This window comes from Petromyzon marinus, chromosome 48, assembly GCF_048934315.1.
Source record: "Petromyzon marinus isolate PM22_M1 ecotype Great Lakes invasive population chromosome 48, UKy_Petmar_22M1.pri1.0, whole genome shotgun sequence".
NCBI classification, from domain to species: domain Eukaryota; kingdom Metazoa; phylum Chordata; class Hyperoartia; order Petromyzontiformes; family Petromyzontidae; genus Petromyzon; species Petromyzon marinus.
In genome coordinates this window covers 9,575,381-9,601,390 of record NC_133714.1, presented here as the reverse complement: position 1 = coordinate 9,601,390, position 26,010 = coordinate 9,575,381, and the positions used below count along the sequence as shown (strand labels likewise).

Here is a 26,010-nt window from a genome sequence, read left to right as displayed (position 1 = left end):
TCGATTCTGCGCGACGCATACAGCCCTCTCGATTCCTCGGCGGCGCGCGACCACACCCGCCGCTCGGGAATCGATTACCGAATCGACCTCGCGGTGACGTCACGGCGCGAGGTTTGGGGGGGCTTTCCCTGACGTCACCGCGTGTTTACATCTCGCGAGGGCCGACTTGTCTTCTTCGGGCAGCGTTAAATCTCGGTAATTAGAAGAAGATCATTTCGCTACTTTATTTAGTTTCGCGACGTTTTTGGGGTTTGGTTAGTGGGTGGTTATCTTCCTCGTGAGGTAGCGGCGGGAGAGGGCTGCGCTCCGTCGCCGACTCGCGGCGTCTTCCGGCGGCCTGGAAGCAGGAAGTCCCGAGGCCGCTCGTGGGCCCGGTACCAAGGTGCGTCTGTGGGATATCCCATTAACACGATCCCATTAACACGATCCTGTCATCTCGGCCCTGTCATCTCGGCCCTGTCATCTCGGCCCTGTCATCTCGGCCCTGTGAACTCGGCCCTATCATCTCGGCCCTGTGAACTCGGCCCTGTCATCTCGGCCCTGTCATCTCGGCCCTGTGAACTCGGCCCTGTCATCTCGGCCCTATCATCTCGGCCCTGTGAACTCGGCCCTGTGAACTCGGCCCTGTGAACTCGGCCCTATCATCTCGGCCCTGTCATCTCGGCCCTGTGAACTCGGCCCTGTCATCTCGGCCCTGTGAACTCGGCCCTGTTAACCGTGACCTATAAACTCGGCCCTGTTAACGCGGCCCCCGTTAAAAACGCTCCTGTTAAGACAGTCCCCATTAACTGGGACCTTTTCGCTCGGTCGCGTTCACCCGGTCCTATTAACTCGCCCCCCTATTAACCCGGTCCTATTAACTCGCCCCCCCTATTAACCCGGTCCTATTAACTCGCTCCCTATTAACACGAGTGCCGTGGTGGCCGCGGTGAGGATGGCCGAGGCCGAGAGCGAGGCCCGCTGCGGGTGTCGGAGGAACTTTTCTCTGCTCGGCCCGGCAAGGCCCCGCGGGCCCAGCAGCGTTAAGCGGCCAGCAGCAATCAGCACGAGCGCCAACGTTGTGAACAGCGAGAGGCGGCTGTGTGACACGCGTGCTCCATCGGACGCAGAGGAGGAGGCGTTTGTGGTCGGAGGGAATTTACAAAGCGGAGTCGTGCCACGGTGAACCAGCGGTGTTGGTGTCTGGGTGAGCCAGCGAGTGGTTGGGTGAGTGTCTGGGTGAGCGAGTGAGTGTCTGGGTGAGTGTCTGGGTGAGCGAGTGAGTGGTTGGGTGAGTGTCTGGGTGAGCGAGTGTCTGGGTGAGTGTCTGGGTGAGCGAGTGAGTGTCTGGGTGAGTGTCTGGGTGAGCCAGCGAGTGTCTGGGTGAGCCAGCGAGTGTCTGGGTGAGCCAGCGAGTGTCTGGGTGAGCCAGCGAGTGTCTGGGTGAGTGTCTGGGTGAGCGAGTGTCTGGGTGAGCGAGTGAGTGTCTGGGTAAGCGAGTGAGTGTCTGGGTGAGCGAGTGAGTGTCTGGGTAAGCGAGTGAGTGGTTGGGTGAGTGTCTGGGTGAGCGAGTGAGTGTCTGGGTGAGTGTCTGGGTGAGCGAGTGAGTGGTTGGGTGAGTGTCTGGGTGAGCGAGTGAGTGTCTGGGTGAGCGAGTGAGTGGTTGGATGAGTGTCTGGGTGAGCGAGTGAGTGGTTGGGTGTCTGGATGAGCGAGTGAGTGGTTGGGTGAGTGAGTGGGTGGTTGGGTGAGTGTCTGGGTGAGCGAGTGAGTGGTTGGGTGAGTGTCTGGGTGAGCGAGTGAGTGGTTGGGTGAGCGAGTGAGTGGTTGGGTGAGCGAGTGAGTGTCTGGGTGAGTGTCTGGGTGAGCGAGTGAGTGGTTGGGTGAGTGTCTGGGTGAGTAAGTGAGTGTCTGGGTGAGCGAATGAGTGGTTGGGTGAGCGAGTGAGTGGTTGGGTGAGTGGTTGGGCGAGCGAGTGAGTGTCTGGGTGAGTGTCTGGGTGAGCGAGTGTCTGGGTGAGCGAGTGTCTGGGTGAGTGTCTGTGTGAGCGAGTGAGTGTCTGGGTGAGCGAGTGAGTGTCTGGGTAAGCGAGTGAGTGGTTGGGTGAGTGTCTGGGTGAGCGAGTGAGTGTCTGGGTGAGTGTCTGGGTGAGCGAGTGAGTGGTTGGGTGAGTGTCTGGGTGAGCGAGTGAGTGTCTGGGTGAGCGAGTGAGTGGTTGGATGAGTGTCTGGGTGAGCGAGTGAGTGGTTGGGTGTCTGGATGAGCGAGTGAGTGTCTGGGTGAGCGAGTGAGTGGTTGGGTGAGCGAGTGAGTGGTTGGGTGAGTGTCTGGGTGAGCGAGTGAGTGGTTGGGTGAGTGTCTGGGTGAGCGAGTGATTGGTTGGGTGAGCGAGTGAGTGGTTGGGTGAGCGAGTGAGTGGTTGGGTGAGTGTCTGGGTGAGCGAGTGAGTGGTTGGGTGAGCGAGTGAGTGGTTGGGTGAGCGAGTGAGTGTCTGGGTGAGTGTCTGGGTGAGCGAGTGAGTGGTTAGGTGAGTGTCTGGGTGAGTGAGTGAGTGGTTGGGTGAGCGATGAAATGGTTGGGTGAGTGTCTGGGTGAGCGAATGAGTGGTTGGGTGAGCGAGTGAGTGGTTGGGTGAGCGAGTGAGTGTTTGGGTGAGCGAGTGAATGGTTGGGTGAGTGTCTGGGTGAGCGAGTGAGTGGTTGGGTGAGTGTCTTGGTGAGCGAGTGAGTGGTTGGGTGAGCGAGGAAGTGATTGGGTGAGTGTCTGGGTGAGCGAATGAGTGGTTGGGTGAGTGTCTGGGTGAGCGAGTGAGTAGTTTGGTGAGCGAGTGAGTGGTTGGGTGAGCGAGTGAGTGGTTGGGTGAGCGAGTGAGTGGTTGGGTGAGTGTCTGGGTGAGCGAGTGAGTGTCTGGGTGAGTGAGTGGGTGGTTGAGCGACGTGAGTGGGTGAGCGAGTGAGTGGTTGGATGAGCGAGTGAGCGGTTGGGTGAGCGATGAAATGGTTGGGTGAGTGTCTGGGTGAGCGAATGAGTGGTTTGGTGAGCGAGTGAGTGGTTGGGTGAGTGGTTAGGTGAGCGAGTGAGTGTTTGGTTGAGCGAGTGAATGGTTGGGTGAGTGTCTGGGTGAGCGAGTGAGTGGTTGGGTGAGTGTCTTGGTGAGCGAGTGAGTGGTTGGGTGAGCGAGGAAGTGATTGGGTGAGTGTCTGGGTGAGCGAATGAGTGGTTGGGTGAGTGTCTGGGTGAGCGAGGGAGTGGTTGGGTGAGTGAGGAATTGGTTGGGTGAGCGAGTGAGTGGTTGGGTGAGTGTCTGGGTGAGTGAGTGGGTGGTTGAGCGACGTGAGTGGGTGAGCGAGTGAGTGGTTGGGTGAGCGGGTGAGCGAGTGAGTGGTTGGATGAGCGAGTGAGTGGTTGGGTAAGCGAGTGAGTGGTTGGGTGAGCGAGGTAGTGGTTGGGTGAGTGTCTGTGTGAGCGAGTGAGTATCTGGGTGAGCGAGTGAGTGGTTGGATGAGTGTCTGGGTGAGCGAGTGAGTGGTTGGGTGAGTGTCTGGGTGAGCGAGTGAGCGGTTGGGTGAGTGTCTGGTTGAGCGAGTGAGTGGTTGGGTGTCAGGGTGAGTGAGTGGGTGGTTGAGCGAGTGAGTGGTTGGGTGTCTGGGTGAGTGAGTGGGTGGTTGAGCGAGTGAGTGGGAGGTTGAGCGAGTGAGTGGGTGGTTGAGCGAATGAATGGTTGGTTGCGTGAGTGATTTGTTGGGTGAGCGAGTGAGTGGGTCAGCGAGTGGGTGGGCGAGTGGTTGAGTGGGTGACTGAGCGAGTGTCTTGTGGCACGCACGACGCTCACAACGAGCGGAGCGTCGGGCGGATAAATTGCAGCAAGTTGGCACAGTCGGTGCAGCTACCGGTCATCTCAGTCAGCCAACGCATGGCACTGGCTGGGCCTGTCCCGAGACCTCCTGCCAGCGAGCCTTCGACACTTCACGTGACCTCAAAGTGCACCGAGCCTGGCACGGGTGCCGTCACCGTCACTTACATGGCGAATGGCGGCTATTGGTATTGGTCTTGTGGCCTGCAGTATAGTGGGTGGTGAACACAGTAGGGGCGAGCCGAAGCGGTCCGCATGGTTGACCAGAGCTCCTGTATAATTAGATTGAACACCTTTCTCAATCCACTGCTGCCTGAAGTTCGCCCGCGCCATGTTGGCCGTAGGTATTTGACCATACTTCACCGCGCTGGTCATTGCAGGGTTGGTGAAAGGGGGATAGGGCCCAGTAGAGTATCCGGTTCAGATGTCGCCACTGAATGGACGTTAGCTGTGGCTTGGAATGAAATGTTCGGTCGCCACGTTAATATCCCAGTGCTTCGACCAAAGCGCCACCGCCACTCATTGTAAAACTACGACGGCTACCTTTGCTTAGACTGGAGGAATCCGATGAGATATGAATTTCCTTTTTCCCACGAGCAATACAACATTTCTGTCCTTTCACGATCATTGTTCAGTAATTGCCGTTGTCACAGCGCCGCCCGACAGCGGGACGGATCAAATCGGCACCACTCGGCGGGCACTCGGAGCGGCAGTTTCCTCCTACGAGTGGAATGGCACCGCCCTGGTAACGTGGAATTTCCACCACTGGCTCGCGGCCACCCCAGTGCTGATGTGCGCGGAGTTTGAGCACTGTTGATTTAAAAAAAAGAAAGGAATTCGTGCACCAGGTCGCCAGCTCTTGTGCTCGCTACACCAGGAGTGGAGTGTTCGTTTATAGTGGCCCGCTTTGTGATGTTCTCTTGGGGGGGATCGATACATTGGGCATCGCTGGTGGAAGTCAACAACGTTGTGGTCGTCGTCCTGTAGATGTTTAAAGGGCCCAGCATGAGAATGTGGAATGCCCGTCAGTGTCTTAGCTTCCAGCTGGACGTTGCTCAACCCGTCATCGAGGGTGATCCAACAACACAAGATCGCTGTCATTGCATTTTGTTGCTGCTCTCGCGGTCAACTCCCCCTTCTGGTACAGTGTGCAAGGCCTGACCTTTCAATAGGGGGGAGGCCTTCTTGAAGTGGTTTAACCGGTTTTTTTTTTATTGTTTTATATATATTTTGTTATTTTGTTGTTTCTCTTCAACGTGACTTTACCGAAAAAACTAAGAATACGGTTTCCGTGTCTTCTCAACTTCGAATCGCAGTGCATTGTCAGCCGATAGTAGTTCAAAACTGGCCCCCCTGCAAGACTAGAAGAACGTGAAGTTTTACGGTGTCGACACTTCTCAATCTCAAGAGACGGCATCTCGCTCCATAGCAGAGTTTGTACAAAATAAAAGTGCAGACGCCGCAAACGCCCTCTAGCGAAAGGCCGTGCCGCAAGGCCAAGAGTCAAGTGGCACCTATTTATATTTGACTGTGGCCACACGGAAGCCGTGTATCTGTACGAATACCAGATTTTGACATTTAAAAAAAAAAGAGAGAATGTTGCTCGCAACACACCGCCTTGATGAACAGCTGGAACATTTAAATGTTGCAGAAGTTGTCCGCTCGACAATTGTGCACGTCTCCTTCACGAATGCAAAATGTGAAAGGCAATTCACGGTCGTGGCCATGCAACCCAAACTATGGACCATACATATTCTTGGTTCTTTCGGTAAAGTCACCACGTATAAGGGAAACAATAAAATAATAAAAATATAAAACAATACAATTCTCACGACGTTTCGACTGCAACACAAGCAGTCATCATCAGGTGTGAAAACCACAGCAAGAACATTTTTTTTCTCAAATTTTTTCAAATTTTCTTGCTGTGGTTTTCACACCTGATGATGATTGCTTGTGTTGCAGTCAAAACGTCGTGAGAATTTTATTGTTTTATATTTTTATTATTTTATTGTTTCCCTTATACGTGACATTACCAAAAGAACCAAGAATATGAATCCCTGCAGTCACGAAAGCTTTAAATAAAAAAAATGTGGACCATACAGTTAACCTGCTGTCGTCTGCCCTCCTGCAATGGAGGAGGAATGTAAAACGACACAATCTCTCTCCCGAAGCCCTCTCATCGTGGCCAGCAGCAGAGCTCAACATTGGCATTTAGCTCCTGAACATATTGCCATGCGCAGGATTAGAATGCCTGACATGTAACTTTATTTCAGATAGAATGCAAAAAACGGACCTTGATATGCGTCCATGTCTCGGGGAGATATTCGCTTTACCTGGCACGGCATCACAAACACATTCAGCGATACGAATGCATGGGACTTGCATCTTGAAATAAATAGTTGACTAAAATAAATACGACCTTGCCGCTGCTTAATTAAATCAAATTTTAGTGGGCACAAATCATATGGTCACTGTGGAGTTAATGCCTTTGTGACACATTTAGCCGACCTACTGCCAAGTGTTTCAGAGCGGCCTTTTCTGTTCAAACCACGCATGCACGATGACAAATTCTCCCATTTGCTGACCTTGAAAATATTTTTTGCGAGCCAGGTCTAAAAAAAAAAGCAAATCGCCCATAATTCCAGGAATGGGTCTTACATTTTTGAGAAGTCCTAATTTCTGGCTTGCTGAACGCGTGCGGTATAATTAATCGACCACAGTGTCACATGGTGCAGTGGGTATAGCCGGTGGCACGGCAATTTTAAAGAGCTCTACTCGCTGTGAAAAAATACGCGGGTTCAAACCCTGGCCGGGGTCAACTCGGCCCACCTGCTGCACTCCCAAGTGTGTCGGGAGTGGCCCGTGTCTCGGATTGGAATCCCCACCACAAGCTCCAACCCCAACCACACGCTCGCATCGCACACGTTTAAATCACGTGTGCGAATTCACGTCTTCGTGATAGCTCGTGCTATATTCAAGCTCTTTCAGCAAGTGAAAAAAAAAACGTGACGAACGAGACAGGACCAATGAGAAACAATGGAAATGAGATGGAAAGATAATAAGAGGCAAAACAATTCGATTGGTTCTTGAATCAAATCGCAGCCCTGAATCGAGACGATGCATGGAGTCACTGTGGGGGTGAATGGCTGTGGGGAGAGGGACGCTGCGATGGCAGTCGCTTTCCTTCGTGCGCTGCCGATTCCCTCCTGGTCATGAATATTGACCCCCAAAAACCCACGCGTCAGGTTAGGCTCACTTAGAGTTGTGCTGATGATGAGATAACCTTTGAACTGATCAGCTCCGAGACATCACACACCGAGCGCAAGGTCATTTGTTCTAATTGGTGACTTCAGAATCCTGATTTTATTCACCACGCACATTTTAAATGTCGTGGCTTAAAGTTATGTTTCCGTGCTACAATAAGCGATAGTGTGGCACTTTTAACTACCTGCCTACTTGCCTACCTGCCTTTGTGTCTGCCTGCCCAACAGATTGCTTGCTTACCTAGCTACATACTTAAAAACCTTCCTACCCTTAAACTCGATTACCTATGGTGCTTGCTTGCCTGTCTGCCCTCTCTGTCATGGTCCCCGAGGCCCGTTTTGCGGTGTGGAGCCCAGCATCACTAACTTAATCATGCGTGTCCCATTCTTACCGGGAAGTGATACGTCATTCACGCCACATTACGAAATGGTTGTCTCACTCCTGAACAAACGAGCAAATGGAGAAGTGAAAGTTGACGCTTGTATTCACCGCCTGGCTCCTTGTGTGTGCCTTAGTCTGCTAGAACATGACAGGTTGGCATTGGGGTACACAGGTGGTGCATTTGCCAGTCATCTCGGTCAGTTAACACCGAAGACACGGGTCTGTCTTGTGACCTGCCAGCGAGCCTTCCACACTTCCCGTGGTATTAAAGTGGGGCTAGTGTGGCACAAGCGCGTGTGGGGAGCGATGGTGCAGTGGTTATCGTGGGGAGTGGTAGTGCAATGGCTAGCAAGCTTCGCTGCGAACCCGGCAGTCCGAGTTCAATTTCGGCTCACAGCCAACATCGGTGACGATTATCTGAACCGGTCCTGGGCCTCCCCGAGGTCGACTTGGGCTCAAATGAGTACCTGGCGCGGTGTGTAAACATCAACCATGAGGTGCTGGCACCGTTCCAGCCTTCATTAGGTGCTCGTTAAAAGTACTTGCCCCAACAGTCTGACGAAGGCTATACGGGGGGGATCGGGATCTTTGTCATTGGTGCAGTGGTTATAACGGCGTACTCCGAACCCGATTTCCGCCCCCCCCCCCCCACCACCTCCGTGTACGTCCGCGGTGCCGAGGGACCCACTGACGGAGCGCCGGCGCGCCGGCGCGTTACCGTCCGTCGCTCACCCCGGCTGGTTTTGTCGCTCCAGGAGCGGAGGTGAGCGGAGATGTCGCTGGAGCACGAGAGGCCGCCCCGCCTGCAGATGAACGGAGCCCACGCCATGGGCACCTCACCGGTCGACGCACAGGGGCCCCTGCGCATGGGCCCCTCGTCCTGCTCGGGGCCCCCTCCATCCAGCCTCTTCTCGCCCGAGGAGACGGTGCAGCAGATCCGAGACCTGCTGCGCGAGAACGACGAGCTCAGGAGTGGGTCACTCGCGAGCCACCTCGCGCCTACAAGCACACCGCACACTTAGCGGGCCAGCGCACGCGTGCGTGCGTGCCAGCCGGCTCGCGCGCATATATTATTACACGCTTAACCAGGCACGCGCGTACGCCGTTGTGGACACGTGCACAACGTCCAGGGCTGCAAGCAGAAACGGAGCGTACCTAGTGAGGCAGCAAGCCAATTTGGCTTTTTGATAAGAGAGTTTGAGAAGCGATCCACTGCCTTCATTTACTCGCAGGTCGGGGAATGACTCGGTGATTTTGTTTCAGCATACGCAATAAAGTCACTCGGGGGGTCTGACTCTGCTCGTAGTAATCGGCGGTTGCCTCACCCCGCAGATGCCGTGAAGACCATGACGCAGACGATGCAGCAGCAGTACACGGACATCATGGCGTGGCGCGACGGCCTGCAGAAGGAGAAGGAGTTTGCCGTCGCCAAGTTCACGGAGGCCCGGATCAGCGTGGAGAGGCTGACGACCGAGTGCAATGGCTACAAGCGAAAGCTGCTGCAAGCGGAGAAGCAGCTCCGTGGCGGCGGTGAGGAGGAGGAGGAGAACGAGGAGAGCGCCCGTGCGGAGGTACGAGTCGCCTCCGTGCCGACCCCACCCCCCAGCCTTGACCTGGAGTAACAATTGTGACGGTTCAGGAGGTCACGGGAGGTGTGGATGAGGTCGATTGGCGGGCCAACAGGGCGCGGGATCTTTGTCACGCCGGGTTGTGGGGGTTACGGCCGGCGACGCGATGTTGGTGAGCGCTCGACTCGCAAACGCAAGCTTGAGCGTTCAAATGCTTGAGGTGGGTGAACGTAGCGCGGTACATCTCTCGCGGGTCGGTACGGTCGACCGTCCGCCGCCGGTTTTGATTGCCGTGTTGCGGTGTCTCCGTGCCCCCCGCAGCCCAAGAGCGCGGGCTCTTCTCTGTCGACGCTGGCCAGCGCCTCGGCAAGCCTCGCCTGGGAGGATGACGTGAGCCACATGGCAGCGAACTTGAGGGTGAGATGCCCAACGGTGGATGCAAAAAAGGAAACAAACAGCCGGTGGTTTGAAGACGAGCGCCTAGGCCGTCTCGCCCAGCCCGTCCATTACTAGCGCGCGAGATTCATTAACGCGAGCTTCAGGTGCGCTGCCGTAGCGCTCCCTCGTAGCGGCACAGCCACACGGAGCCCCTCGCTTGCCAGGTGGGAGCCCGTGACCCCGGCACGATTCACGGTGCATGCTGGGAGCCGCTCAGTGTCAGTCCGAGGAGCCCAGCGCGGTTGCAACGGCCGGCTCGGGCGCAAACACCTAGGGCTCGCGTGCGTGGGGTCCCCCCCAAAACCCTCGCCCGCCATATCGCGTATCGATTGTTATCAACCAAATCGGCTCGTTTATGACAAGTACCACGGGCGGAGTGTGACGATCAGAGAGACGGTGCAAGATTGCGCGAGAGGGTCCGAGTCCAGTTCAACCATGGGATCACCGCAATCCAGGATGGCAGTATACCGGCACAACCTTTCAACACAACTGCTGGGTTAACCTGGCTCCGGCTTGGTTAGGCCTCCTCCCGGCCTGCTGTGGGTAGCAGGGCACGCCAAGGCCCTGCTACTCGGGGCTCCTGGGCCATGCCCTTCTCCCGCTCTCTCCTCTCCTGCACCCTGCAAGATCCTCAACGAGGCCTCAGTCCCTCTGGACATCGCCAGGGCCCGAGCCCCGCCGTATGGTCGCTGCGTCTCTTGCCTACCTGTTGGCCTGCTGCTGGAAGGCTGTTGGCTTCCTCTTTGCCAAACCTTCTGCGAACGCTCTGCTCTCCAGCCTGCACTCCCACCAAGGGCCCCCTGCAGCGCAATGCCGCATTTACTTTCCCGTTCCACCCACGAATAAACTATATCGTCATCATCCTCCAGCGAGCGTAAGGTTTAACTTGCAGCCTCGAAGACTGGTTCTTGCCAAAGCACGTGTGGTCCCCGGGTGCTGAGAGTTTGACGTTACGCTCCTCTGCACGTGACCACCTCCCCGGTCCTCGATTTGTTTGTTCTGGCTCAGCCCTTTATATACACGAGCCAGCCACCCCCTTCCTGCTGCCTTGCCATTGGCTCATCGGCCTCATCATGACGGCTGGGTCACCTGTTTCTACCTGTGGGCTTCAATTACCCCCCCACTCCGCCCCCACCTGGCTTAATCAGCCCTAATGGACACCTCTGACAATAGGTGGCTGTTAATTGTATGGGAGTTCAGTTCTCCGGTTTCCTCCCATCGTGAAAGGCGCGCACGCGCCCTCTAACTGGCATTGGCCACGCATGCCAATGGTGAAAGATTACCTGCAGATTACTCGCTTGGGGTCGCACAGCAGCAACATCGCCTCCTACTTTGAAAACGTGGCGGGGGGGACCCCCCTGAAAAGGAGTCTTGAGACTCGGCGAGCCTTCCGGGGAAAACGAGCGGAATGAGTGAATTGGCACTTTTTTTTACTCGGTGGCACGCGATGCAGAATTTGCGACCTCTCATGAACTTGGGGGTCTTAGTAGTATGCACGAGAGTCGGAAACAAAAAGCTAACAGGGAAGGAACCCACGAATTGCGATTGCACAAAAACGTTTGGCGGCGCACAAATTGGGGATGGGAGTTTGCGTGGCCTCAGCGACGTATGTTCCGTGACGCCCTCCTTGCCTGGAGCGTCGCGGTCCAACGCTGCCGTCCATCTCTTTAGGCGCGTAGACACACCAGCCGTGGTTCCGGAGGAGTTTTCACTGGCGTCACGCTTGAAATATCTGATGTCAAGATATTTCGCAGTTTCGTTACGTTACGTTGGGTGGCGAGTCGAAGGTTGCGATTTAAAATCCCAGCCCGGCGTCGACTCAGCCCTTGGCGGTCAACGCGGTCGGCGCTGACGTGGGGTGGCAGCAGCGGTCATCCTTTGGACCGTGTGTTCCCCACCGTGGGACTGTGGCTGTTGGCTCAGGACCCTATTTGCCACCGTCATGTGCCAAGTTTGTGCCCCATGTAGTGAAGTTGATATCCCTGTTGGTTCGTAAGCGTTTGCTTCCTCCCACACAGCTTAAAGGACGCGACCTGGGCTTGGCTGTTTTCACTCCAACGCTGTCCTCATGACAGCACGGTCCCTTCACCTGATTTTTGTTATTTTATTTTTTACCTACGTGACTTTACCGAATAGAACCAAAGAGTATGGATCCTTGCAGTCACGAAAGCTTCAAATCTAGAATTCGTAAGGAGAGTTGCGGCTATGTTTTGACCGTACGTCGGAAGTCAACTTTTGCATCAAGTTAAATCGTACTCTTTGGTTTTATTCGGCTAAGTCACGTAGGTAAAATAAAAATAAAAGAAAACAATTAAATCACGACGTTTCGGAGGCAACACAAGCTTCCGTCTTCAGGTGGAACAGTCACAGCAAGATCGCTGCATCTTGCTGTGACTGGAGGATGACGATATAGTTCATTCACTTGATGCAGCGATCTTGCTGTGACTGTTCCACCTGAAGACGGAAGCTTGTGTTGCCTCCGAAACGTCGTGATTTAATTGTTTTATTTTTACCTACGTGACTTTACCGAATAAAACCAAAGAGTATGAATCCTTTCAGTCACGAAAGCTTCAAATCTAGATTTAAGCTAAATCGTATTGTGCGTTGGCAGGTGTAACATTGAGATTAAAACAGTACCCTCGTGGGAAGTGTTTGGACAGGGTGCTTCAAATGTTTTGTAACACTTCTGAGACTTTGCAACAACAACCACAAGAAATGTGCTGCTGCCTCCAGGCTCTGGAGACCGCCTGGAGAGAACATTCCAGGCCACGCGTTGACAACGGTGGCGAACAAGTGGGATACTCTTTGACTTTTTGAGGCTATTAACGTGACATTTGTTATCACGTTACAGTGTGCAATTATCCGTTCTTTCTTCCATTAAAAACGATAGTCCCGTGTGAGTGTTAACATCTTTCTGAGTCACCCTGCACTTGCCGCGTGTGAGCGGCGGGGGCTGGTTTTGGCGCGGGGAGTCTTTGCGTCGGCTTTGCCGCTGCGCGTTGAGCGGCCGTCGCCGTCGCCGCGCCCCCCGTTTCAGCCGCGTCCCCGCCGCTCTCCGTCCGTCTGCACCGCCGCAGGCGCCGGGCGGCGAGGGCGAGCAGACCGAGTACGTGGTGCTGCTGCGCAACCAGAAGGAACACCTGGAGGGCGAGGTGCGCCAGCTGAAGGAGCAGCTGCACAAGATGATGCAGGAGAAGGCGGAGGTGGTCGCCCTCAACAACGAGCTGCAGCTGCAGGCCAGTGCCGATGTGGCGGACGGCGAATCGAGCCCTCGGACCGACGAGTCCTACGTGGAGATCCGGGTGAGGGCGGCGCTGGGGCGGCGCTGGGGCGGCGCTGGGGCAGCGCTGGGCAGCGCGAGGGCAGCTCTGGGTAGTGCGTGGCCCTCCCGAGTCGCGCGAGCTACCCAGTGTCGCTCTTGTAAACTGAGCCCGCCCTCGCATCTTGAGTTATCTCCTGGCTCTTGAGATTTTGGGATCCGTGTAACATCTTGTCGTTCGCCAGCATCGATTCAAGCAAGCCTTGAATCGATGCTGAGTGTCGAAACTGATCCAGAGTTGGCTTACGTTGAACCAATGACATGTGCTCCCAGAAGGCCGTGCGGCCGATGGTTTGTGTTAAATAGACATTTAATTTGTTTACGTTGAGGGACAGATATGTGAAGGAGACATCCTCTGCTTATCTGTTTTGTCAATCTACGACCAGACCACCCTAATTACGCCCAACCACTGCAATCCACGACCACATCACCCACATCGCCCAATTAACCCACACGAGCACAAACGGCTTGGCAAGGCCCTCGTCCAGCCGTGGATTGACACGCAGCCTCTACGTGTACACGTTACATGCAAATGGGGGTTGTAGGCAGGGCCCTCCCGGCTGTGTGACGTGTGGCCGTGCTGTGTCCGTGTCTCGCTACGCAGGAGGTGGAAGGCAACATGGTGGAGCAGCCATCGCGGAGAGAGAAACTCCTCAACCCGGAGAGCGGCAGCAGCAGCAGCGCAGCGTGAGTCTCCGCGCAAGGGTCAGAGGGCAAGCGTCGGGTGCCCTCGCGGGAGTAAGCGGTGTGTGGGCCAACGGCGCACGCGGGAAGCGGTCCGCTGACTGTCCACGAAGTTTGGGCACCTCTGCTCTGGGGGGGGTATGGGAGGCTCTGTAATCGCCGTGAACTCTGGGAGGAAGTGACGGCGACGTGCGGCGGCATCGACGCGTACGTAGCGGACACTGACGCGGTCTCCTCCTCCGACGGTGCGTGTGGTTGTCGCGCGAGCTGCGGCGAGAGCGCCTCGCGCGCGGTGGGTGGGGAGTGACGCGTGGCCGTGTCGCTGTGGGGCAGGCCGCTGGAGGAGGGCCGCACTTACAGCAGCTCCACCGAGCTGACCGTGAGCCGCCTGCTGCTGCAGCTGCAGGAGATGACCAAGCAGCGGCAGGAGGTCGACGAGCTCCTGCGAAAGAGCGAGCGCAGGTGTGGGGACGTGCGCTCGGCCGGCCGCAGCTGCACCGGCACCACCTCCACTACCGCCTCTACGAACAACAGCACCGACACCACCTCCACCGTCACCACCACTGTCTCCTACGCCAACACCACCTCGGCCACTACTACACCAGCACCACCTCCACCATGACTACACCAGCACCACCTAAACCACTACTACACCAGCACCTACCCCACCTCTATCACCACCACCGTCTCCTATACATGCTCCACCTCAATCACCACCTCTACTCCATCAGCACCACAACCTGTAGCAACAACGTTGTATTTTTCTGCACTGCCTTGAGCGTGGACACGGCTTCCCTCTACACCCCATGCAGCTACACTGGCAGGGCCGGCATTGTGTCTAGCAACCACCCCTCCACCTCCAGCACCACCCTTGCCAGGTTTACCTCCATCTGCAATGTCAATGGCTTCAGCAGAAACACCTCCTGCTGTCCCGAGTGTCCGTTTCTCCGAGTATCTTAGTCTTTGAGTGTCTTCGCCTATCCACTGTTTCTCGTTCTGTGTGGCCTCTCTGCCTGTCGCAATTCCCGGTACCCATTCACCTGTATGTGCATGTCTCTTTCGCGCACCTTTCTGCCCGCCTGTTTGCCCATTTGTCCGTCATTCTCTTCTGTGTCCATCCATTCACTTGTCTCTCTGTCTGCCTGTCCATCTGCCTTCGTGCATTTCACGTAGCGTGTGGGAGTGTAGCCGTTAGCGCGCTGCCCCACAACGCAGGCGACCCGAAATCGGTAACCACTCACGGTCACGATTCTATATGAACCGCTCTCGGGGCCCTCCCCTAGGTCGACTCGGCCTCAAATGAGTACCCGGTGCGACGTGTAAATATCAGCGCCGGGGAGACAAAACCCGGCCGGGGGCGTGGCGCTGGCCCACCCAACCCCCCCGTCGTGCGCCGTTTCGGCCTTCACGGCAACTGTTCGCCACCGGCACTCGCCCCGACGGTCCATTCACGGCGACGTGGCGGGGGGGGGGGGGCGACGCCTGCCCGTGGTTTGCGTGGCGCAGCAAGGCGGAGCTGGAGCTGCGCGTGTCGGAGGCGGAGAGCCGCCTGGCGGACGCCGCGGCGGAGACGGCGTCGCTGCGCGACGAGCTGAGCGCGCGCCTGCGCGACAAGGAGAGCGAGCTGGCGCAGCTCGCCGGCGCCAACAGCACGCACCGGCAGGACGCGCAGAAGCGCATCGAGGCGCTCATGCGGCAGATCGACGAGATGAAGCGCAGCCACGCCGAGAAGCAGGTGCATGGGGGGGGGGGGCGGGGGGGGGGGGCCCGAGCTGTTGAAACACGCTTGCCTGCCACGCAGCGTATGTCTGCACGCTGAACTTCCTTCGCACCGTACGTAGCCGACCGTGCTAATCGCGGTGGAATCCGCAGGCCACGTGACGTCACCCCCTAGAAGAGTCGGCCGCCGCAGCGTTGCTGACGGCACGGGCCAAGTTGTCCCAAGTTCTTTCATCTTCACCGCAATGTTACTGAATTCGCAAGCACCGCGGCCGTCACAATCGATGCGCCGCTCGGCACGGTCGCACCGAGCCGATGGGGGGGTCCCGTGTGGTGTGAGTGGGGAGTGCCGACGCCGCATATCTTTGGCAGCAATCGCTGGAGGACGTGCAGATGCTCAAGTCGCAAGTGACCTCGCTGGTCGGGGAGCTCAACGAGGCGCAGAACAAGCTGCAGGCGGCCGAGACGCTCAAGAGGAACCTGCAGCAGCGGTGAGGAGGGTGCCCCCCCCCCCGGCTGCCTGAGCTGCTGCTGGCCCCGCCAGTCTCCCCACCCCCTCCCCCCCCACTCTCTGGACGTGAACGGTGTAGCAGCTATAAAGCCGCGTGCACGTTGTGAACCCGGCTGCTGCTGACTTCAGAGCTCACCAAGTGCCCTTCGAGAACGCTCACAGTGGACATGAGATCACAGCGACCCACAGACTCAGAGACCCATTGGCTTGCACAGAGGACCCACATACTCGCACAGAGACCCACACACTCGCACAGAGACCCGCCGGCTGACACAGACCCATTGACACACGAGAGACCCACATACTTATACAGAGACCCATAAACACAAATAAAATGAGTATCACTCTGTGGGAAGTCAGCTGAAGAAAGACTAATCCCCCATCATGGTCACGTGAAATTTTCCGCACCAACTGGTCTGCGGGACAGCCCTAAGCGTCGTCTTCCTTGTGAGGTGACCTGTGAACGGTGAGTCCGCCCAAAACAATCATTGCACGCCATCTCGTTGCATTGTGGGTAATACGTAAACGAACGTGGAGGGCATCCCAGGGGCGTATGTTTCACGAGCCGAGGCACTGCCGATGAGCCCAGAGTTTGCCGATTGAAACCAAAGCTGCTGGAGAACCAGAAGGCCCGGTGGGCCCTTCGTTTTTGGTGGCCAGGACATCGCGCGATCTTATCGTGCGGCGTCGCCGTTCCGTGACAAGCACGACCGATGACCGCAGGGTGTTCCCCGATCGCCTCCTGCACCGTAATGCGAGGCAACCGCGGTAGCGTGCGTCTTAATGAGCAGCGATCCGCCAACGCATCTCAGGAAAGTAGAGACCAGCCCGACGGACACCGTTGGAAAGAGACGAGGCCCGAAGGCGGAGAGTGGTCGACGGACGACTCCCCCGTCGCGCGCGCGCGTCTGTCGGGGCTCCGTTGCGTCACCTGCGGCTTGTTCCCCCTCTCTTCAGGGTGCACGCCCTGGAGGCGAATCACAAGCGTCTGCAGGGCGAGGTGGAGGAGCAGAGGCAGCAGCACACGCTCGCCGTCACCCGCCTCACGCTGCAGTGCCACGACAGCGAGTCGGCCCTCAAGGCCGAGCGGCAGAAGTCCACCGAGGAGAAGTGGGTCGCGGGTCGAGGGTCGAGGGCCGAGGGTCGCGGGTCGAGGGTCGTGGGTCGTGCGTGGTGGTTGTCGGTGTTGCGTTGTGGCGATGCCGTTACTCGGCCCGCATTTACGGATTTGGCAAAAAAAATGCGTTACCGTAACAGGAACCCCCAAACCACACGTCTCTTATTCTATCGACGGGCACTCGAGACTTCATGTGCCGAGCATCCCCTCCATGAGCTTGAAGCTTGGGCCAGTGTTGGTGGCACCGGCTCAATGCTTGGCTGCCCCTTCCAGCTCGTGTCTGTGGTTTCCTCGGCGATTGCGAGGCGCAACTTGTATTACCGCCGCCGTATAAAAACCAAACATTATTATCTGCAGCGTGACCGGTGGCTTTCTGGAGATGTCCGGTGACATCGGTGGGTCACGAGCGGATCCAAGTTTTGTTTTTTGTAACGAAACGAAACGGCGGCCAATTTGTTACCGGGGGTGGTTCGTGTCTGCGCCGTGCCCCTTCAACCCAGGCGCAAGCTGGCGCAGCTGCAGGCTGCCTACAACCAGCTGTTCGCAAACTACGACGAGCTCATCAAGGAGATGGAGCAGCAGAAAAAAATGGTGGGTGTCACGGCGTCGCGCCGCGTGTCCTGTGCGACGCGTTCCCACGACCACTTAACAGGAGACCGGCTCACACACAGCACACACAGCAGGTACCACACACACACAGCACACACACAGCACACACACACAGCAGATACCACACACACACAGCACACACAGCAGGTACCACACACACACAGCACACACACAGCAGATACCACACACACACAGCACACACAGCAGGTACCACACACACAGCAGATACCACACACAGCACACACACACAGCAGGTACCACACACACACAGCACACACAGCAGGTACCACACACACACAGCATACACACAGCACACACACACAGCGCACACACACAGCACACACACACAGCACACACAGCAGGTACCACACACACACAGCACACACACAGCACACACACAGCACACACACACAGCAGACACACACAGCAGGTACCACACACAGCACACACACACAGCAGGTACCACACACAGCACACACACACAGCAGGTACCACACACACACAGCACACACACACAGCAGATACCACACACACACAGCACACACAGCAGGTACCGCACACACACAGCACACACACAGCACACACACACAGCAGGTACCACACACAGCACACACACACAGCAGGTACCACACACAGCACACACACAGCACACACACACAGCACACACACAGAGCAGGTACCACACACAGCACACACACAGCACACACACACAGCACACAGGTGGGCCGAGCGAGGCGCGGCTCAGCCAGAGCGGCCACCCTACCGTGTGCCCCCGTCGGTGCACAAGCGCGGCCGTGTGTGACACCTACCCCCCCCCCGTGGCGCGCCGCGACAGATGCCGGACCCTCGCGAGTCAATGCGCCTGCACGAGCAGCTGCACGAGAGTGAGCAGGCGCTGCTCGACAAGCAGGAGCTCATCGACAAGCTCAAGGGTGCTGTGGCCCGCAGCGAGGGCCAGCTGGAGACAATGGCCGTGCTCAAGGCACAGGTGCGTGCGTGCGTACGTACGGATCCACGTGTGTGTGCGCGTGTTTGTGCGTGCAATGCGGGGAGCGGCGGTGGAGCGGTTAGCGCTACGCTGCGCTTTGAACCCGGCGACCCGGGTTCGATTCCCGCTCACGGCCAACACCGGTGACGATTATCCGAACCGGTACTGGGCGTCCCCTAGGTCGACTCGGCCTCAAATGAGTACCTGGTGCGGTGTGTAAACGTCGCCACTGGGGAGACAAAGGCGGTCGGGCGTGGTGCTGGCCACCCAACCCCTCGTGTACCGTTCCGGCCTTCATAGGTGCTGCTCTCTAACAGCACTTGCCCCTACAGTCTGTTAAGGCTACACGGGGGATCTTTGTCTTTGTTTTGTGCACCTGGAGCGGTCGTGTAGCGGTTAGCGCTACGCTGCACCATGAACCCAGCGACCCGAGTTCAATTCCCGTTCACAGCCAACAGTGACGATCATCCGAACCAGTTCTCTGCCTCCCCGAGGTCAGATTAAAACCTGGCCACTAAAAGCACTCGCCCCAACGGCCCGCGTGGGCTACACGGGGGATCTTTGTCTTCACGCGTGTGTGCGTGTTGCGCGGCCACGCGCTAGCCCTGAACCATCGAATAAACTTTGGGACTCCGTCGAAATGCATCAGAAGCCACGGGATGGCGGCATGGCGTGTTCTCGCGCAGGCCGAGATTTTCAAGCTGGATTTCGAAGCGGAGCGGACGGCTCGCGAGGAGATGCACTGTGCGAAGGAGAAGCTGAAGGAGCAGCTGGCAGCCGTGCGGCTCGACAACGAGCGGATCAAGGACGAGCTCGAGGCCTACACCAGGTACCACACACACAGCAGGTACCACACACACAGCAGGTACCACACACACAGCACACACACAGCAGGTACCACACACACACACAGCACACACAGCACACACACAGCACACACAGCACACACACAGCACACACACAGCAGGTACCGCACACACAGCACACACACAGCACACACACACAGCAGGTACCACACGTACACACGCACACACCAGGTACCACACACACAGCACACACACACACAGCAGGTACCACACACACACAGCACACACACACAGCAGGTACCACACACACACAGCACACACACCAGGTACCACGTGTATGCACAGGGGCAGCTCACAGGTGGTGTGTCCATGCTGTGTGTGTGCAGAGGGCATCTCCAAGAGATGCAGAGACGCCACACGGGGCACTTCATGCAGGACGATCGAGAGGCTGCCCCTCTGCCCCAGCCCCTGCCGAGTACGTGCATCCACGCACACACACGCACGCACGCGCACCCACGCGCACCCACACGCGCACCCACCCCCACGCACATACACCCGGTGCGTCCTTTCACCCTCTCGTCTTGCGCGTCGTTAGCGGAACCTTCCTGACGACGTGGCGGTCTGTTGTTGTCGCCACCGCTGCGTGCGCAGTGCCCAACCCGCCCCCCGTGCAGCTGAACCAGATGCAGCACACCTGCCCGATTTGCAACTTCAACGCGCCCGACATGGACACGCTGCAGATCCACGTGCTCGACTGCATCCAGTAGCTGCAACGGCAGGCCGGCGGGCCGGCGGGCCGCTCGTCGTGCCCGCTGCCCCCACCCCGTGCTCGTCGCCGCGGCCGTCCACCTTCACCGACGTGGTCACGTTAACGACGTTAAGAATGCCGACGATTCGGAGTCACGTTTCGATTCAAGGTTTAGCCCTCGCGGTACAGTCAAGACTAGAGTAGCGCTGCGGAGTGCGTAGGAAGCCGTGGTGAGCTTTCGGAATAGAAAGGCACAGGAATGCCGATTTTGAATGTTCAAGAATGTTAAGGCAATTGCTGCAATTCCCACGGCACTCGCCGCGTGTCGCCGGTCTGTGGTGTGGCGCGGCTGTGAGAGACCTCCACTCGAATCGTGAGTAGTTCAGGACCCAATTCGCAGTTGACTTATCCCATGAAATGGAAAACCAACAGTGATTATGTTATGAATCGGCTTTCCCCGGCCATAGAAACGTGGAATTTCCACCCTATTTCCTGAGTGGACTACACCGAGCAGTGCTTCCCCGTGCCGCACTTGGGCTGGTTGGTGACCGCTTGAGCCGGACATCTCCCTTCTCTGGCGAGCGTGGCCCAGAGCCAGTGGTGGAAATTCCACGTTGCTATGGCAAGGGGGGTTTAGGCTTGCCTGAAGATGCCCAATGCTAATTTTAACAATCCCACGGGGACGATGGTGTATGGACTGGACCCTCAACCAGATACCTGCGACTCTGTTGAGTGTTCCAACCATGTGGCCGATGGGCTACATTTTAAAATGAGTGAACAGTAAGACTTTAAGACTCGCGCAGCGTGATTTTTTTGCAGTCCGTAATAGTTTTTGAAACATCGCTCGAATTTAGGACGAATGCATTTTACCACGGACCAAACCCCAGATGTCTTTCCCGGGCAGCCAAGGCACCGCACTGCCAAGGTTAACACGGCCCGAGCACCAGATCTCGGCCCGAGATGAATGCCCAGCCGCCCCAACACAGATGCCAAGTCCCAGACTCTCCGGGTCAAACCCAGGGCAGGTGGGTACCCCTGCTTGCATTTTAACATGCAGCAAGTCGGCTTTCGCGACGCTTTTATTCGTAATCAAAGTTTTGGGTCGGATCGCGTGAATATAAATGTGCCACTAACCCACCGCCACCCGACACAGACAATTAGTAAGGTTTGTCACGTTAAGAGAGCGATGCATTATTATCCAGTGAATGGTGTTTAAGGTGATGAGATGGGTGTTGTTATTTACATGGTTTTTAACTCAACAGATATCAATTCTGGCACACCGCATGCATTGGTGTTTAAATTCCATTCCCGTCTTGGGATGTTGGGTCGTTTTCCCGCATGAACTTGAATACCCTGGCAGCGTCTTCCTCGGGATGTGGAACATCAGGGGCCAATCACTTGTGACCCTGGGCCAGTGGTGGAAATTCATTATTGTCAGCATATGCTAGGTCGCAGCGGAGGAGGGATGATGATGGCTCCAGTTCATCCCCTAGCACAGGATTCTAATTACGCGACTGATTATTACAATGATGTGGAATGTCTCGTGAACACGAAAGGAATTGTGAGCAATGCTTCGCCTGAAATACAATTACGTGGGAAATAACGCTCTGTGTGTATGCACTTTGTGGATTTTTTTCCGATCAACCATGAAACAATACAATTAAGCTCTCCATGCCATCGGTCGACACCTGTGAAAGAGCTTCATAGCGCTTCGAATTTCTCGAGGATAAATTCTGACACCGTGGGAAAGTCTTCATCCACAAGCTGGATGAAGACTTTCCCACGGTGTCACGATCCTGCGTGGACGACCTGCCATGCCACAGTCCCTCTCCTTCACTTGAACTGACCCCGCTGTACACTGATGAGACAGAGGTCAGCGGTGGTGCCATAAAGGATGATACTTCGCTCAAACTTGAGCTGTGCAGGGTTGGCTCGGGCTACTCGGGTGCTTGAGAGACGGGCGTCTTTGAAGATACACGGAGAAACAACAACAACAATCCAGGAGAAGAGGGTCAGGATTGGTGGTCACCGTGTCGACCGGTGACGCTGCTTCTCGGGAGCTACCCTCGGACACTGCCATTGTGACCTCTGCTGTGGGAGGGTGCCCGTCGCAAGCGAACTCGCAGGAGCCAAACGTAACAACCGCATGAGATGCCGAAGGATTAACGACCCCAGGTGCTCGGGAGGTCATGATCCTTGGGGGACGAAGTGCACGATGACACTGATGAACAAATGAAATGCGTACATAGTAAACCGAGCACAGGCCTTTATAACCACAACCACATATATACAAATTAAATCATCGTTGAATTTACAAGGGAGATTTTACAGCATTTACTTTCTCAGATAAAATCCAAATTAAGTCTTAAGCAACAAACAGCAGCAAGAGTGCAAAACAAAAAAACGGTTACAACACACCAGATTCGGAGCGTGTCACGATCGCTCCCACCCATTAAACAGCTGCTGCAGCACAGCGCCACCCATGCCCACGGCGCCACCCATGCCCACAGCGCCACCCATGCCCACAAGGCCACGAGTGCCCACAGCGCCACCCATGCCCACAAGGCCACCCATGCCCACAGCGCCGCCCATGCCCACAAGGCCACGAGTGCTCACAGCGCCACCCATGCCCACAAGGCCACCCATGCCCACAGCGCCGCCCATGCCCACAAGGCCACGAGTGCTTACAGTGCCACCCATGCCCACAGCGCCACCCATGCCCACACTTGCCGAGTGCGGGGGAGATGAGACCACCATCGTTCATTCACTGCTTTTGACGTTTCCCAGCTCTCCCTGTGGCAATGGCGGTCTGTGCTATAGAGCGGGTGATGAGTTCCAGATCTGGGCTATAGAGCGGGTGATGAGTTCTATGTCTGGGCTATAGAGTGGGTGATGAGTTCTATGTCTGGGCTACAGAGTGGGTGATGAGTTCTAGGTCTGGGCGACAGAGTGGGTGATGAGTTCTAGGTCTGGGCGACAGAGTGGGTGATGAGTTCTATGTCTGGGCTATAGAGCGGGTGATGAGTTCTATGTCTGGGCTATAGAGTGGGTGATGAGTTCTATGTCTGGGCTATAGAGTGGGTGATGAGTTCTATGTCTGGGCTATAGAGTGGGTGATGAGTTCTATGGGCTATAGAGCGGGTGATGAGTTCTAGATCTGGGCTATAGAGCGGGTGATGAGTTCTATGTCTGGGCTATAGAGTGGGTGATGAGTTCTATGTCTGGGCTACAGAGTGGGTGATGAGTTCTAGGTCTGGGCGACAGAGTGGGTGATGAGTTATATGTCTGGGCTATAGAGCGGGTGATGAGTTCTATGTCTGGGCTATAGAGTGGGTGATGAGTTCTAAGGGCTATAGAGTGGGTGATGAGTTCTATGTCTGGGCTACAGAGTGGGTGATGAGTTCTAGTTCTGGGCTATAGAGTGGGTGATGAGTTCTAGATTTGGGCTATAGAGTGGGTGATGAGTTCTATGTCTGGGCTACAGAGTGGGTGATGAGTTCTAGATTTGGGCTATAGAGTGGGTGATGAGTTCTATGTCTGGGCTATAGAGTGGGTGATGAGTTCTAGGTCTGGGCTATAGAGTGGGTGATGAGTTCTAGTTCTGGGCTATAGAGTGGGTGATGAGTTCTAGATCTGGGCTACAGAGTGGGTGATGAGTTCTATGTCTGGGCTATAGAGTGGGTGATGAGTTCTAGATCTGGGCTACAGAGTGGGTGTTGGGCTCTGGGTCTGGGCCTGCATAGCTGGGTCACAGGAGCGCATCTCTGCGACGCATTTCAGAGCCCGATGTGGGCAACGTGGGCCTCCGACGAGCGGAACATCGAGCCGAACGCAAACAAAGCCAAGTTGCGGCCCGCTGTTCGCGGCCTGCAGCGCTCACGCGCCTCAACTCGAGCAGGGGGCGGCTGCCTCGGAGGCCGCGGGGCCGGGTCCCGCACCGGTGACCCGTCTCGGTTCGGACAGCCGAAGAGCGAGCTAGTTAAAAAGCGTGAACGTCAAGCCGGGCTTAAATTAAAACGCGCGCAAACGCTTGCCCCCCCCACCTCGCGCCGACGTGACGGAAGTCGAGCGGACGGCGCGGCTGCCCCCGCGGCCGCCGCGGCCGGGCGGCCGCTCGGCTCGCGAGGGGGCAGCGCGTCCGTAAAATTGGGGGGCGGTGAACCGCGATTCGGCGATGGCACGGAAACACCGCGGCACCCACGGCCATCGGGTCGCGCACCGCGTGTGCGGTTTATTAAAAGAGAAAATGGAGTGGGGGGGGTAGTAGGGGGGGTTAGAGAGGAAACAATCCACAAGATGCCACCGTGCGACACGCATCACGACGGAGGGGCAGGGGGTTTGGGCTGCACTTGAGGGACGCTTGCACGTCGGCCGGAGCACCGGTGCGCGAAACCCGGTTGCCGGTAAAAACCAAAACGGAGGAGGCCAAAAACGGCGCGCGCTGGCCACGTTGGGCGCGCATCGGTGAAAACGGTTAAATAAATACGCGACGTCACTCGTTACGCTGGGCCAGGTGAAACGTCCGCCGTGCGCGTCCGCCCGGCACCCCACCGTCTACCCCCCAAAATGTGCGCTACCAGATGCTGCTCAGCCGCGCAGGCTGAGCAGCATCTGTGAATATATCAACGTTCAAGCCCGCTGAAATCCTTCCCCCAACCGGGACAGCCTCTGCCCGTCGAAAGAGGAGCCTACTCAAGAGAGAGAATGCCGTTTTTGTGCCAAAGAAGAAAAATAAAAAATAATCCAGGCGCGAGTGGAGAACGCAAACTCCACACGAGTGGGAACCCACTCGCTGTACTGCTCCCACAACTCATGGCAGCCGCCCCAAACATACGGGAGTTGCCCAAAGCTTCAAGTTACAAATCCCCGCGTGAGCCACGACCTCCCGGTCGCTGGTTTGGAACGAGACTAAAGACGCAGTGCGACGTGCAGTTGGCCGATTTGGCGCTGCAAAGGGAGGCTTGAGATCATCAAAATCAATAACCCAGAAAAGCCCACACCCAAGTCTGAAGGTTATTTTCCAGGAGGGTCCTTCGTTTGAGATGATTGGCCACCGCCGATGCCGTGGCGTTCGCCGGCTCAAATAGGAACGCGCAGCGGGGCCCATCGTCCGCGTCGCCGCCCGCGCCTTGATGACGGCCGGGCCGGGAGGTTCACCGTGGCCAGGCAGCGACCTGCGAAGCTCGTGCTGGGCGTGGTTCCGCCACGAGGCGGCGCCCGTGGCGATGAGCGTGGACGCGGCCCCCTCGTGCACCCCACCGTCCTGCCCGCCACGGGGAACCCAGCGGCACCACCGGCGCTCAATCCGTGGCCGTGACGTCCCAAACCCACGGGAGGGCCGGCCCAGTAAGGCGGTCAACGTGGCAGACGAGACGTCACTCGCGCGCGGTCAGGGCCTGGGAACGTTAGGAGGGGCCCCGGGAGTGTTTGGTTGGCCGGGGAGCGCTGGGCTTGGCGGTGTAAGGACCACCCAGGAGTGCGAGGGGACCCGGGGAGTGTGTGGGGAGGGACTGAGGGAGCGCGGTCGCGGTGCGGGAGCGAGCGATACGAAGTCGCGGGGCTCGTGCGCTGGCCCCAGCCCTGGCCGCCGCGCTGCTGCGCGTCGACGCCGCCGCCGCGTGTGGCTCCCTGGGCGACTCGCTCAGCGCCGGTCGGGGCAGCCGGACCGCCGCCGTAGCGAGCGTTACGGCAGCCGACGCCGTCGCACGAGTGGCCCCGGCCCGCGCCGTGCAACGGGCCCGGCGCCCGTGCCGCGTCGCGGGCCGGTCGCCGGCCAAACCCTCGTCAACGTTGGGGAGTTTTCGAGGGCCTCAAACCGAAACGCCGAGAGCGCGAGAGTGCCTAAACGTGCCCGCCGCTACTTTCCGCCCCACCAAAATATGAAAGCATCCAGTGTTTCCCCTTTGACACGTGATTTGCACGTGGATACGCGAGCTGAGCAGTCGCCGGCGTGACGCCGCTCGCCCCCCCCCCCCCCCCCCCCCGTGCCGAGTGGACGCGCGAGCGCTCGGCACGGGGCTCGTCAC

General features: G+C 57.2%; 2 protein-coding genes across 6 annotated transcripts in view; one reads left to right on the top strand and one right to left on the bottom strand.

Annotated features, from left to right (window-relative positions):
- Window positions 1-85: 85 nt before the first annotated feature.
- Window positions 86-21,587, top strand: LOC116957816 (optineurin). Of its 3 annotated transcripts, none has more exons than XM_032980208.1 (15): window positions 86-382; window positions 8,233-8,449; window positions 8,810-9,048; window positions 9,367-9,462; window positions 12,561-12,719; window positions 13,407-13,489; window positions 13,820-13,948; window positions 14,993-15,221; window positions 15,578-15,696; window positions 16,674-16,826; window positions 17,334-17,424; window positions 18,278-18,430; window positions 19,117-19,259; window positions 19,623-19,711; window positions 19,888-21,587. In XM_032980208.1, the coding sequence occupies exons 2-15, from the start codon at window positions 8,251-8,253 to the stop codon at window positions 20,001-20,003; spliced, it is 1,998 nt and encodes a 665-aa protein (XP_032836099.1). In that variant the 5' UTR covers window positions 86-382; window positions 8,233-8,250; the 3' UTR covers window positions 20,004-21,587. The 3 variants fall into 3 exon arrangements, with proteins under 3 accessions (XP_032836099.1, XP_032836098.1, XP_032836100.1); XM_032980207.1 differs by having other exon boundaries at window positions 12,561-12,785; XM_032980209.2 differs by lacking the exon at window positions 9,367-9,462 and having other exon boundaries at window positions 12,561-12,785.
- A 648-nt stretch (window positions 21,588-22,235) lies between these two features.
- Window positions 22,236-26,010, bottom strand: part of SORT1 (sortilin 1) — a 30,870-nt gene continuing 27,095 nt past the window's right edge. For all 3 annotated transcript variants that reach the window (XM_032980210.2, XM_032980213.2, XM_032980212.2), the window contains exon 21: window positions 22,236-26,010. This exon is cut by the window's right edge and continues 1,839 nt beyond it. The gene's annotated coding sequence lies outside the window, so the exon portion shown is untranslated.

What these genes read in the sequence shown, in the direction of transcription:
- LOC116957816 (XM_032980207.1), top strand. Translation starts at nt 8,251, where the DNA reads ATGTCGCTGGAGCACGAGAGGCCGCCCCGCCTGCAGATGAACGGAGCC. An exon ending in TGGCCGTGCTCAAGGCACAG is followed by an intron (nt 18,431 to 19,116) that starts GTGCGTGCGTGC and finishes GTTCTCGCGCAG; the next exon opens with GCCGAGATTTTCAAGCTGGA. An exon ending in GAGCTCGAGGCCTACACCAG is followed by an intron (nt 19,260 to 19,622) that starts GTACCACACACA and finishes GTGTGTGTGCAG; the next exon opens with AGGGCATCTCCAAGAGATGC.